Here is a 12,879-nt window from a genome sequence, read left to right as displayed (position 1 = left end):
CTCTGTTGTACTGAAAAAAAAAAAAAAAGATGTAATACTGTAATTTTGAGATATATAATGTGAAGTGAGTAACACCAGAAGTAATGTTGTTAACAGAATACAACACAGCACAGTGGACTTATCATTTGCATTGACTGTGATGGTCAAGTCTCTACCTGAGTGACAATTCTCCTGTACTATGTTTTATTTCCATCTGGAATCTCTTTTTAATCGTTGTTTTTTGCTTTTATTACTTATGTTGAATCTCTCCAACAAATCATTACTAGCTGATATCTAGACAGTGATGAGAAAAAAAAACACATCAGTGCCACTGTGTGCATCACCTGTCTGCCAGTGTACAAGCTTTGTTCCTCCAGAGCAAAAAGGCCCAAAGTACTAAAGCCATACAGGGAAATTGGAAATGCTTTACTAAAGATACAGATCAAGCATGTCATCATTTTTTAAATGTATGACTCAGGTGAAGGACGGCCTTCGAGAGATTTAAAACAGAAAAGGAGTGTGACAAAGCATTTTCCCTCCAACAGCTTGCTAGAATTACTTAAATCCTGACACTTGTTGTGTTGTGTTACATTAGTACGCAAACAGTCCACTTTAGTTGAATTTAAACCTGTTTATTTCCCCCACTCATATTATTATTTTCCCTCATTTTGTTATTGATACATATAGTACAGTAAAAGAAGGCTATCACTCTGGATTTACATGACTGTAATTGTGAAAAATATGCAAACTGTGTTTGAAGGGCTTAATGTTAACTGTAAGATAGCCAGTGTTGATGACTTTGAGAAACTGGCTATTATATGTTTGGTAATGACCTTCTGTTCAACCTTTCCTGGGATTTGTTTCCACTTGGCTGTGTTTTTTTTAAAGCTTATATTACCCATTACAAACACATCTAAATTCATAAAGAAACACCTGTATATTATATATATAAATATAAATATAAGTATATATTGTATATCCTTTTTTTTAAAAGCTGTTTTGAGCTACAAATGTATGGATGCAATGCATCATGGGTTATTGAACAAGATGTAAGAAAATAAGATTTGTACCCACAGAGATATGATTGCTGAAACTGAAATAAAACTTCCTTGTCTATGCATTGTGTGTTCTGTCATAATATGATGACCAGGTTTGTGAAAGATTTCAGGTGAAACTGTAGAAATGTAAAGTGCGCTGATTCCAAATAGTCTGCAAAAGGCAATGCATTCACTTTTTTAAATGCGGCGCTTCTTTACTCACCAATCTCAATAATACAAAATTACAACTTTTAAAATAACCATGATCAAATTCGTTTGATTAAAAAGTATTTAAAGTATATTTCATATCTACAGATCTAGAGTAATTGTCAGTGGTAACATTAATCACAAATGTACATGTTTGCTTGTCTAGTATACAGTATGTATGGTATGAGGTTCTTCTGCCAGCTAATAATATGAATGTCAAAAATTCTGAACACAGTAAGAATGTAGATAGAAAGCATGTAAAAAAATGTTTTATTATGGATTAAATGGACAAAATAAACACCTAATCGTGCCACTGGAGAAAAAAGAATCAACAATGTCTGTATACAATACAATTTTTTATAGTTTTCTTTTTCCACTGAACATTTTGCTCAAAGTCACATTTAACCAAAGTATTGAGAAGAAAAACAAAAGAAACACAAAAGACACTATTCACAGTGATGACGTGTCTCCACTTGACCAGAAGGTGTCGCCTCGATCATGAGCATTGAGCTGTATTATCTATCTATTCTATTTATAGCAGAAGAATCCTTCACCAGGTCAGTTATTCCCAACAGTCAATTGCACCGACTGTGAATACAAAACACACACGTAGTTATAAAACGGTCACACTTCTTTTGCCCTTGCACAGGGCACTGCAGTCTTCCTCAGTCTCTCTTTGACTTGGATGAACTCTGGTTCTTCTTGTTTAACTTTCTGATCTTTTTCCAGCTGTGGAGAAAAGAGAAAGCAACTTAGAAATGACACAAATCATTTAAACTGTAGTGAATTACCTAAATACATTCATGGAATTAAGCTTAAGTACATTTAACTGAGTGCAGACATAAAGTACACAGTGTATGTGCTCACATTGTTTCCTTCTTATGCATGAATTTAGTAGAATTCAGAGGCAAAGCCTTTACTCAGTATGTTGACTTTACACAATTACATTTATTTGACAGGCATATATTTTTCTATATATTTTACAGATTTCATGAACTGTACTGAAAAAATAACCTCCATCTCTTCTGGCTGAAAGAATTACATTTACACATTTAAAAGAGCCTCGTTATTGTAACACGAAGACTGTAATACACCCACTGTGTCTATTTCTTTTTTCTTATTTTCCTTTTGCAACTGAGTCCTTTGTTTAAACCTTTTGCAGCATCTTTTATTTGTGACAAAATATTTAAAAAAGGTCATATTGATATTTTTATTGCATAACATTGCATAGATATGACAATATTTGAAATCATTAGTAATCACTGATTCACTGTTAGGCCATGTAGCTAGAAGCTAATGCTAAACAAAGGTAAACTGTCCAGCAGAGAAATAGATTCGTTGTGCTATTGGACCCCAGAGTGGACTAGACTGCCCTCAACTGGCTGTATGCAGAACAACTTAATGTTCTGTTTCTTTAAATTTCCATGATTACAGAAAACTTATTGTTAGGTACACCTTGCTAGCACTGGGTTGGACCCTCTTTTGCCTTCTGAACTACCTTAGTCCATCATGGCACAGACTCAACAAGGTGCTGTAAACATTCCTCAGAGATTTTACTTCATATTGACATGATAGCATCACACAGTGGCTGCAGATTTGTCACATCCATGATATGACTTTTTCCATTCCACCACATCCCAAAGGTGCTATACTGGACTGAGATATGGTGACTGTGGAGGTCATTTGAGTACAGTGAAGTTGATGTCAATGTTCAAGAAACCAGTTTGTGATGATTTGAGTTTTATGACATGGTGTGTTATCCTGCTGGAATTAGGGCATGAGAAGATGAGCACCCTGTGGTCATAAAAGAATGATTATGGTCAGTAACAGCACTCAGATAGTCTGTGTTGCTTAAATGATGCTCAAAGTGTGCCGAGAAAATCATCTGCACTCCATTACACCACCATCAGCGGGCTGAATCATTGATACAAGGCAGGATGGATCCCTACTATCATGTTGTTTATGCCATTTCTGACCCTATGACCAAAATTTTGTAGCAGAAACCAAGATTTTCTGTTGAGTACATGGAAATTGTAGCCTCAGTTTCCCGTTCTTTGCTTGATAGGAGTGGCACCCACCATGGTTTTCTGCTGCTGAAGCCCATCTGCTCCAAGGTTTGATGCATTCAGTTATGCTCAGTTATCCATACCTTGGTTGTTTGAGTAACTGTTGCCCACTCTAAGCTCGAAGCAGTCCACCCATTCTCCCCTGACCTCTCTTTTTCATTCTTGGCAAACCTTAGAGTTGTGCAAGAACATCTCAGCAGATTACCAGTTTCTGAAATACTCAGACCACTCTGTCTGGCACCACCCACCACACCACTTTCAACGTCACTTGAATCATCCTTCTTCCCTGTGCTGATGCACGTTTTGAATGTCATCAGGTTGTCTTGATATCTACATCCCTAAATCTACTGAGTAGCTGTAATGAGCAGGTGTACCTAACAAAGTAGCTGGTGAGTGTGAAAAACCTGTGTATGTGTGTGTGTACCTGTTTAGACATCTTTGTGAGGACCAAAAATTGGAGTGTTGCTATAGTTGTGGGGACCAACAGTAACGTGAGGACACAAGTGGCTGTCCTCACAAGGTTGAAGCCATTTTTGAGACTCAAAATGTGGTTTTAGTGTCAGGGTTACAATTAGGTTATGGTTAGCTTTAGGCTAAGGGTTAGGTTTAGTCATTCATTTTTGATGGTTAGCGTTAGGGTAAGTGGCAGCTAGGGAGAGCATTATGTCAATGGGATGTCCCCACGAGGATAGCAAAGCAGACATGCTTGTGTGTGTGTGTGTGTGTGTGTGTGTGTGTGTGTGTATGTGTAACAAGAATATTCATGAGTAAATGTATAAAAGAAAAAATGTTGTGTGTCCTGTGCTCACATTTTCAAGCCTCTGTTGTCTTTTCAGCAGCTCTTGGTGTAGCTCTGATGTCTTCTTCTTTGCCTCCTCTTGATCCCTGCTCGCTTTCAATCTTTGTTCCCATTTCCTTTTTTCCAGAACTCGCTGGAGTTCAGTCTTTCCTTCTTGAGACACTCTCTTCCTTTCAGGCACACAGACACACTTAATGGTTTATGCAAGCAATGACACTGGAGTATGAGCATTTCTGACCTTTAATCTCTCTGCCCAACCTCTTGTGGGTCATCCGCAGTTCCTTATGCAGCTCCCGGTGGCTCTCCAGGGCAGTTATCGCACTAGTAGCTTTTAGGGGTCTGATTAGATTACGGCTCTCCTCCTCACTCTGCAGTTGGGATGGAAAAGCCTGAAGGCCTGAAAATCGGCCTTCGAGTTCGGTTTGATGAGTCTGCATCATGGAGGCTAAAGGAAACAAACAGTTTACACAAATATGTTTTCCTATCAAGATGATTTCCGGGTGGAATTATGGCTCAGATTTGTAAGATTCAGTTTTACATACCAAACTCACTCTAAGGTTTGCCAGACACATTTACAACAAGCTTTAATGAGGTAAAAAGGTTTTACTGTTAAAACAACAGATTTATAATCTATATATTACAACAGTATTTCAACTAGACAGGATATACAACATCACTCTGATATTTCCTCACCATACATATGAAACTGTGTCTCATCTCTACCTGGAAAATGCTGAAGATCTCTCTGTCAACAGAAAAAGGTGGGGGGGAAAGGAAATAATACATTCTAGAGATACCAACATCCCCCAGACAAATATTGCTGTTTTATAGATACGTACATGCAAAAATAAAAGCAGCACAGGGAAAAGGAAACAAACAGAAATCTCCAAGCCGAGTCAACACTGCATCTTATTGGAAATAGCACAAACACAAAGCTGCATTATGATGCTGACAGACAAATGAAGTGTCAGCTCCTTACACATGTCCAGTGAAGCGAGAACCCTTACTGTTGAGGTGGAAGGCTGCCACCTCATTAATGACAGGATCAAACAAAACACAGTTAATTCCCACTGAGTTATTTGCTTGCTGGAATTTAAGCAGAATTAATAGCTGGGACAAGAATCATTATCCTCTGTGAATCAGTCTGGACAGCTGAATAAACAGTTCTTTCAGCCCGGGACTGTTTTGGTTGCTTACTGAAGTATTTCATAAATATGCAGGAAACGCATGCATGGTAGCATAAAACCTTTTTTGTTTGAAAACTGTCTGCTACTTCGGAGCTTTCCAGCTTGCCATAGTGACATTTGAGCTACATTTAAACAGGCAAAAAAAACAAAACAACAAATTTGAATGCTCAATGTGATCAAATTCCAGCAACAATATCCAAATAAATGGAAAAAATACAAGATGACAGTAAATTGTCAGAATGAGAGGGAATCTAGATGAGGAATGAATACATTTTAATGACAAATTGCTGCTAGCCACTGTTTTTTTTTTTTCGGGGGGAAGGGGAGGGGGGGGGGTCTTGTTTTGTAAAGCTCACACAGTGGATATTGTAGGGAGAAGAATTAATAGGACATGACAGGATAAACAGTCTCCAAGGGCAGCTTCTCAGAGTGCATTTTTCAGAGTGCATTTTTTCAGTTGGATATAAAACCAATATTTGTTTAAGCATTCACTGCCTTTGAGCAATGGGTAACAAAAACGAGAGATGTCAGTAAGAGAAAAATCTGCCACAGGAAAAATGGTACTGTAGGACAAAAGCTGTGAGCACTTCATGTCAAGCTCAGTAATAACACAATGATACCAAAGTACAGCGACGAGGTAATAACTAAGCAAAACTAAGTTATAACCAGGTAATAGCAAAGTATTACAGACGGAACTTTATTTTAAAAGCAAAAAGGAAAACCAATTTAAGGATAGCAGTAAAGTTATACTTTGGTAAATATAAATACTATGGAAATAGTAAGGTAACTTACACTAAAATGGTTGTGTCACTTACAACATTTGGATTCTGAAAATACCACTTACACACACAAACACGCACACACATGCACGCACGCACACCTCCTGATGCTCCCAAAGTACTTTAAATGAAAATTAGGACGATAACGACAAACTTACCTTCTTCCCATGAGTGACTCCCATGTCTTCAGAGTGAGTCCAGATTTGGTGCTTGCACAGATTCCGTCTGGGCTCACACTTTACGGGATTTCAGCAATAATTTGAGGTTACCCTCTCTCTCTGCTCCAGCAGCCAAGAATGCCACAGAGGGAGGAAAGTGCCCTGTGTTTGGACCAGAGGGAAGCCTCTACCGAGAAAAGCTCCTGTTGAGCAGACTAAAGGTGTTCAGCAAAAAAAGCCAAAGCATTTAACTATATACCTACTCATTAAGTGCTGTATTTAAGTAAATTTGTATACATGCATTTTATTGGACAGTTTATTTAAAAGCACTGCCATAGGCCGGCTAAATGGATGAATGGATGGCTGGATGGATTTAGCTAAAAAGATTTAAGATTTTAAATTAACCGCACAAGGCTCGGGGAAAAGTCTATAAAATTACAAGAGAACAGAACTACTTCTTCTCTGTCCCATTAATCATTTTCTAATCTGTCACATTTAAACTCGTGACCCCCTTACAGGAGCCGTCGCTGTATGCTTTGAACCACTGGACCAAAGTAATTAGTCTAGTGGTAAAGCAGCTTTGTTGTAAAGGAACAAAAGTGTTTCAAGGCCATTAGTAAGAGATATGTGCACAGTACTCAGTAACTTGACTTCTACTATTTGAACATTTACTATACAGCCCACAATCACTAATCTAAAAAAAAGATATACTTGGAGCTTTCATTAGGATAAAAATATCAATGAATATCAACGGGGGAAGAAATACTAATCCTTGAAGGATTGGACTGGCAGGCCATTATAGTACAGTGAACTTACTGTCAAGGTCAAAAAACCATGACAGTGAGTTCTGAGCTTTGTGACATGGTGCGTTATTCTGCTGGAAGCAGCCATCAGAAGATGGAGACACCGCGGTCATAAAGGGATTGGACACGGTCGACAATTCTTAGGTGGGCTGTGGTGTTTAAGGAGCCCAAAGTGTGACAACAAAATAAATACCATTACACCAGCAGCAGCACTCTGAGCCACTGAAACAAGACAGGATGGACCCATGCTTTCATGTTATTTAGGTCAAATTCTCACGCTCCCATTTCCAGGTTTCAGCAGAAATTGATACTCATGCATAGTATTACATAAGCAAACTGCAGCTTCAGTTTCCAAGTCTTAGTTGACAGCAGCTGGTGTGGTCTTCTTCTGCTGCTGCAGCCCATCTGTTTCGGGATTCAATGCACTGTGTATTTTTGTGCATATCTTGACTATAATGGATGGTTATTTGAGCTCCTATCACCTGAAAGCAGTTTGGCCATTCATAATTTTTCTTTTTTGGACCATTCTCTGGAAACCCTAGAGATGGTTGTGTGGGAAAATCCCAGTAGATCAGCAGTTTCTGAAATAGACAGACCAACAACCATGCCATCTTCAAAGTCACGTAATCATCTTTCCTCACCGATGATCCACAGGTGATCTCTACCATGTAATGTAGGGAAAATATTAATATGTGCTTTTACTGAAATTATAGACAGGTATGTTTTTTTGTGTCAGTAAATCTTGAAAGGCCTATTAAAAAAAATGCAGTCCCTTTTTACAGTTCATGTTAATTAATGTTTATGTAAGTCAGTCAGTCAGTCAGTCGCTGAAGACTCTTGGGAAACAGCCGCCCACCTCCACCATCTCTGGCCATCCTCCATAAATGTTGTTTTTTTCATCATTAACAGCTTGCTGACAGATGAACAGAGGAGAAGAGAACGGTTGGTTTTTTTTATCATTTTTTCCCCTTCCAGGCAGCAGATTTTAAAATAGATGGTCTTTTCTGACACAAATAGAACAAATGAAACTGCACTTAACAGGTTCACTAACCTTCTCAAAGAGGCTTTTGATTTTTGTGCCTGCTCTTCCAGCAAACACCCAGCTGTCTCTGCGCTTTACAGAACTGATCAAAGTGCTTCCCATTTCACTGAATATCTCCCTCATTTCATTTGTCATTCTGCCACAAAGTAGTAGAGCAGGTCACATTTTGTGACATTAAATTTGTTTTAAATGTTGAATAACGTAGATATGGACTTACTTTTGTGTGACATCATCAAAGGAGGCCACCAAAACAATCATTCCACGTTTTATCTTCTTCAGGTGTGCAAGGATGTCTTTTGGGTCTTTTGTCAGAGTATAAATTTAAAAAAAAAAGTCAAAGCTCCCTTACAAGATTAAATCAAAAACTTGATTAGAAGATTTAAAGAAAGAAAAGCGCTTACCTCCTGTTTTCATGTTAAGACAGACAGGTTTTTCTACAACTCCAGTTTCACCTATGATTAAAAAATTGCATATGATCAAAATAATTCTAATAATAACAGACAGAAGAATATTATGCATGCAGTTCTGCACAAAATCTAGAGTCATGATGCATTTCTTCCTATTTTGCGAGGAAGAATGGAAATAGATGAAATGATGTGTTGAGTTCTGTGGAAAAAAACAGATGGCCAGTCCATGACTGATAGTGTTTTTCTATCCAGGTAGGCTTTTTATGTATCGCCAGTGTGTTTGGGATCATTGTAATTGTCGGACACTTTTCCGACAGTATTGCGCAGTAGATCACAATCCTTTTTTTCTGGGTTAATAATTCCACAAATATTGACATGATCTCCCCAACACCATTGACCAAAGCGCAGCTCCAAATCACAACAGAACCTCCGCCGTGTTTTAAAAATGGCTGTTCACTATTGTACCTCTCTCCTGACCTCCTCTGTACTTACTGACAATGATTTGAATCACATATTTTAAATTTGGATTCATCTCCACAGCCACACATTCAGATCTTTCTGATGAAGGCGTAGATGCATCTATCAGGTCCTGTGTCAGATTTTTATCTCTTATAAAATTTCTTTCTTCCTTTTTCCTCCACTTGTCCAAAAACCCTTAAAGGACACGCTGCACACCTTGCCAAGATATGCCACATTTTCTGCTAATAGTGTTTTGCTAATGGCTTCGCTGATGCAAAAATACTGTTGTTTTTTTTGGGGGGGGGGTTTTCATTGTTGATTGATCTTTTGCAACAGGCTGCTAATAACAAAGTCCCCAAAGTTATCATTTAAAATTATTTCCTCGCTAAGTTGTCTGTTATGTTAGGTGCCTTTTTTTTTATGCTTGAATGAGTCGTAGGTCGGTGCTTAACAAACAAACACTCCTCTGAAAATGCTCAGGTACAAAGTCTGTTGATAAATGATAAACTTTGAAAAATCTTCAGAAATCCTGGAAAACTATTGCTCTTTTAAAAGTTTAAAGAATGTTTGATTCGCTGGAAGATATAAAGAAATAAAAGAATGTGCAAGACTTTTGCACAGCACATAAAAAGACTCCAGACCAGCTATTTCCAAGTTAGAGAATTATGGTATTATTATTAATATTATTATTAAGCTACTATTATTGGTTATTACGAATATTAATCTTTAAAAGACTATTTTACCAGTTCATTTTTTCAATGTTTATGCATGTTTATGAGAAGTCTGAGTATTATACTCACCATTTATCACTGCAATGTTTAGCCCTGGTCCCACATTATTCAGTGCATGACTCATTATGCTGTTGAAGCACTGACAGGGTTCAGTTTCACTGCAGAATCTTGTTTGTTTTTTTAAAGTACTCTGTTAATTCAGGTGTTACCAAATGAATACATACATTTTGCCATCAAAACAGACCGTTGGCCCGACAATATCAGCGGCGCCGCTCCGGATACGTAAAGCAATATGGCTGGGTGGACACACTCTAGAGAGGCTGCACTTTGGCACAGACGTAGGTGGAGCTAAAAAGGCACAGAAAAGATTTTACTGCGGGAATACTGTGATTTTACCATATTTAAACTCAGATAATGACATGTGAGAAATAAATATTTTGTACAATGTTGCTAAAAAGACATTGTTTGAGATTCGCTTTGACTTGATCTGCATTATAAAACCCTAAGTTGAAAGAAATGAGACAGTATGGTGGAGACAGCAGGCATAAACTGTCACTAAAAAGCTGTAGCTCCGGATTTAATAAGCAAAACATCTCACCAAGAGTATTCCTTTCTCTCTCCTGTGCTGCGGATGAATTGATGGATATTCCCCATGTGATTAGGAGGACAATAATTACAGCAGCAAGGGGCAAAACAGCTGTCAACAGTAAAAAGATAGTAGATCAAATCTGCAGTCACACAACTAAAAGCAGCTGTTGCGAAATGAAGGAAAAGCTTACCTCGATATTTCATATCTGCAACAGATCAGAGAGCTTTTTTTCAGTCCTGAGGGGAAGAGTTGAGACCTTTCAAACTCACCCGAAGAACTGAGAAAAGAAAGACATGCTAGCAGAGCTTTGGTGTCATCTCATCTGTGAAAACGCATCCTGATAATTCCTATAACCCCTCACTTGTGGGAAAAACCCTTCTTTCTGTGTTACATGTATATAGCTACTGAAAACTAGATGATTAAGTTTCTCCTTTTCACAATGTCAAACAAAGGAAGGTGTCCACAAGTAACAGATACTATTTGTAGTCAACAACAAGGCTTGCAAACAGCCGATTTTGTGTTGCAGGTGTATAAACAAGCCTCTGAAACCTAGAGAGAGAAAAGACACAGAGGAGGGCCCAAAAGCCTCATATTTCAAATGGGATGAGTAAGAGAAAAGGGGATTTAAAGAATCATTGTACCAGCTGTCAGAGTTTTCCATTTGTATGTAAATTTGGGTAAAAACCCATATGATGTGTGGAAGGATCTGCATAAAGCAGCTCATACACAGAAAAAAACATGCTAGAAACTAGAAAAAAAAAATCAAAAGATTTTACTGAGAACTAAAAAATAACTATGGGAAAGGGCAAAGACAGCGTTGCTGAAAAGAAACATAGCAGAATCAAATGGGAAAGTAACTCACAAAACCTGGAAATCTGACCACGGCGGAGAGCGAGAAGTCACTTATCTAGAATAAAAAACACAACCACAGGGCAATAGAGCTGGTGTTTTTTAAGGCATTTAAGACAAATGCGTTGTTGGCACAGGAATAAGCCATTAGTTACATTTAGATGGTGAAAGACGTGGTAATCCCCAAAGAGGAGGTCAAGCCTGTCTGTCACAAAGCGTCTGCCCTGCTGATCCTTCAGCAGTAGCTGAGCTCGAGCCTTTTCTGCCTGGAGAGCTCGTAAACAAAAACAGCATCTCCTTGTATCATATTCTGGCAAATCGAGCGCACAGATGAACACAATGATCATTTTCTCTAACAGACTGATTTCGCTCTGCTGCCACGTGGACGGATACAGATCTTTACAACCTCGTCCAATAACAACAACCGGCACATCTATCATGGAGATAATACTATAGTCTCATTTTATGGGCTTTATTTCAAACTGCACTGTTTGCTACACTTTTATCTCGCCGTTTATTTCCTATTACACGTAGTGATCTGTTTTTATTTTTTGTTTAATTTTATTGAGCTCTTACACTCATCGAGCCATTTTATTTTATTGCCTTATTTAGTTTTTTTTTCTAGCTACTCAATTTTGTTTTATTTTGTTGAGCTCTTTTCTGCTTGAGCTGTTTCCCCCCCCCCATCAAGCTATTGTACCAATTTATCTAAAATGTTGCAAAGGTGTTGTTTTCCTCCAGGACAGCATCAGCATCAGAACTTCCCGGCATAGATTCCTCAAAACAGTATGAAGGGATGTACTCTTTTCTTCTAAATTTGTGTTTCGTTTTCTTCTCATGACAACAGTGTGAAGCACTTCTACAGATTCAGCAAAACAACCAAACAGACTTGTTGAGCTGAAAAATTACCAATTATTTTTCCATATTTGTAGCCAAATGAAGTTTAACATATTTATTACTTAACTTTACATGATTTTACCACAGAATCATGAACTAAACTCCAATAAATGGATTTTGGCTCCCTTCTACAAAGCATGGCCTTTGGATTAAAATCGTCTTGTCTTAACACCCTTGAATAAGACAGAAGGTATCACAGAAGGAGCCTGGGATGTTGAAGAATGCTGTTTTGTTTCTGCTTTGTTTGAACTCACCAACTGAATTCCTATCAGAACTTTTAAGATTGTTTAAAACCTTGAAAGGCTGAAGAATTACAAACAAAGCACAAAACTATTTAATATCAAGGATTTCACATTATGTTCACACCAACTTCAGGTGACGATGGTGTATTACTAAAGGTGACCAGCAGGTGGTATTTGTGTACTGCCGTTTACTGATCAGCGGTAACACAAAGCACACAGTGAGGGAATCGGTTTCCTTTTGTATGATTATCGACATTCTGCAGACAGCAATCAAATGAACGCTGGCAATATTTTTCAACATTTGACTCCATAGCTCCTGGATTTTTTATTCCATAGCTACATTAAATAAAACATTCCCTTTATATAAGGACACAAATCATCAAGGTAACAAACTGGGGGAAAAATAAGTACATACAGAGCACACTTAACCAGTCCACATGATTAATATGTTTAATAACCAGCAGATTTAGATCCCAGATGTCCACAAAATAAATAAAAAGATACAGTAGGTTTTATAAATACTGATCCACATCAACATCAGTAACTAAACAGCAAAAGATGATTGGAAAACACAAGAATCGGGTCTCGTGTCTGATTTGTTGATCACACGAATAACTTAAAATGAACCATTCGTTAGTTTGAGCTGTG

At 37.9% G+C, this 12,879-nt stretch overlaps 2 protein-coding genes across 5 annotated transcripts; both read right to left on the bottom strand.

Moving 5' to 3' along the window:
• Positions 1 to 213: 213 nt before the first annotated feature.
• On the bottom strand, positions 214 to 6,382 carry LOC146518268 (protein FAM107B). Of its 4 annotated transcripts, none has more exons than XM_085161237.1 (5): positions 6,213 to 6,382; positions 4,812 to 4,833; positions 4,347 to 4,533; positions 4,099 to 4,258; positions 214 to 1,952 (listed from the first exon to the last, which is right to left on the bottom strand). In XM_085161237.1, the coding sequence occupies exons 1-5, from the start codon at positions 6,234 to 6,236 to the stop codon at positions 1,848 to 1,850; spliced, it is 498 nt and encodes a 165-aa protein (XP_085017363.1). In that variant the 5' UTR covers positions 6,237 to 6,382; the 3' UTR covers positions 214 to 1,847. The 4 variants fall into 4 exon arrangements, with proteins under 4 accessions (XP_085017363.1, XP_085017362.1, XP_085017364.1 ...); XM_085161236.1 differs by having other exon boundaries at positions 4,782 to 4,833; positions 6,213 to 6,373; XM_085161238.1 differs by lacking the exon at positions 6,213 to 6,382 and adding an exon at positions 4,928 to 5,465 and having other exon boundaries at positions 4,782 to 4,833.
• Positions 5,597 to 12,815, bottom strand: LOC146518267 (protein FAM3C). The gene is made up of 8 exons (XM_085161235.1): positions 10,434 to 12,815; positions 10,253 to 10,351; positions 9,879 to 10,002; positions 9,724 to 9,782; positions 8,459 to 8,509; positions 8,275 to 8,359; positions 8,067 to 8,193; positions 5,597 to 7,928 (listed from the first exon to the last, which is right to left on the bottom strand). The coding sequence occupies exons 1-8, from the start codon at positions 10,444 to 10,446 to the stop codon at positions 7,836 to 7,838; spliced, it is 651 nt and encodes a 216-aa protein (XP_085017361.1). The 5' UTR covers positions 10,447 to 12,815; the 3' UTR covers positions 5,597 to 7,835.
• Between the last annotated feature and the right edge of the window lie 64 nt (positions 12,816 to 12,879).

The sequence above is a fragment of the Neolamprologus multifasciatus genome, chromosome 5 (genome assembly GCF_963576455.1).
Source record: "Neolamprologus multifasciatus chromosome 5, fNeoMul1.2, whole genome shotgun sequence".
NCBI lineage: Eukaryota > Metazoa > Chordata > Actinopteri > Cichliformes > Cichlidae > Neolamprologus > Neolamprologus multifasciatus.
Note: the sequence above shows the minus strand (reverse complement) of the source record. Positions and strands in the feature narration are given on the sequence as shown.

Excerpts from the sequence above, each read along its gene's own strand:
- LOC146518268 (XM_085161236.1), bottom strand. The coding sequence starts at position 6,236 with ATGGGAGTCACTCATGGGAAGAAG. Across the intron at positions 4,534-4,781 it reads GACACAGTTTCATATGTATG|CCTCCATGATGCAGACTCAT; the intron begins GTGAGGAAATAT and ends TGTTTCCTTTAG. Across the intron at positions 1,953-4,098 it reads GACAACAGAGGCTTGAAAAT|CTGGAAAAAGATCAGAAAGT; the intron begins GTGAGCACAGGA and ends TTTTCTCCACAG.
- LOC146518267 (XM_085161235.1), bottom strand. Across the intron at positions 8,510-9,723 it reads AAACATTGCAGTGATAAATG|GTGAAACTGGAGTTGTAGAA; the intron begins GTGAGTATAATA and ends TTTTAATCATAG. Across the intron at positions 8,194-8,274 it reads TTTGATGATGTCACACAAAA|AATGACAAATGAAATGAGGG; the intron begins GTAAGTCCATAT and ends ACTTTGTGGCAG.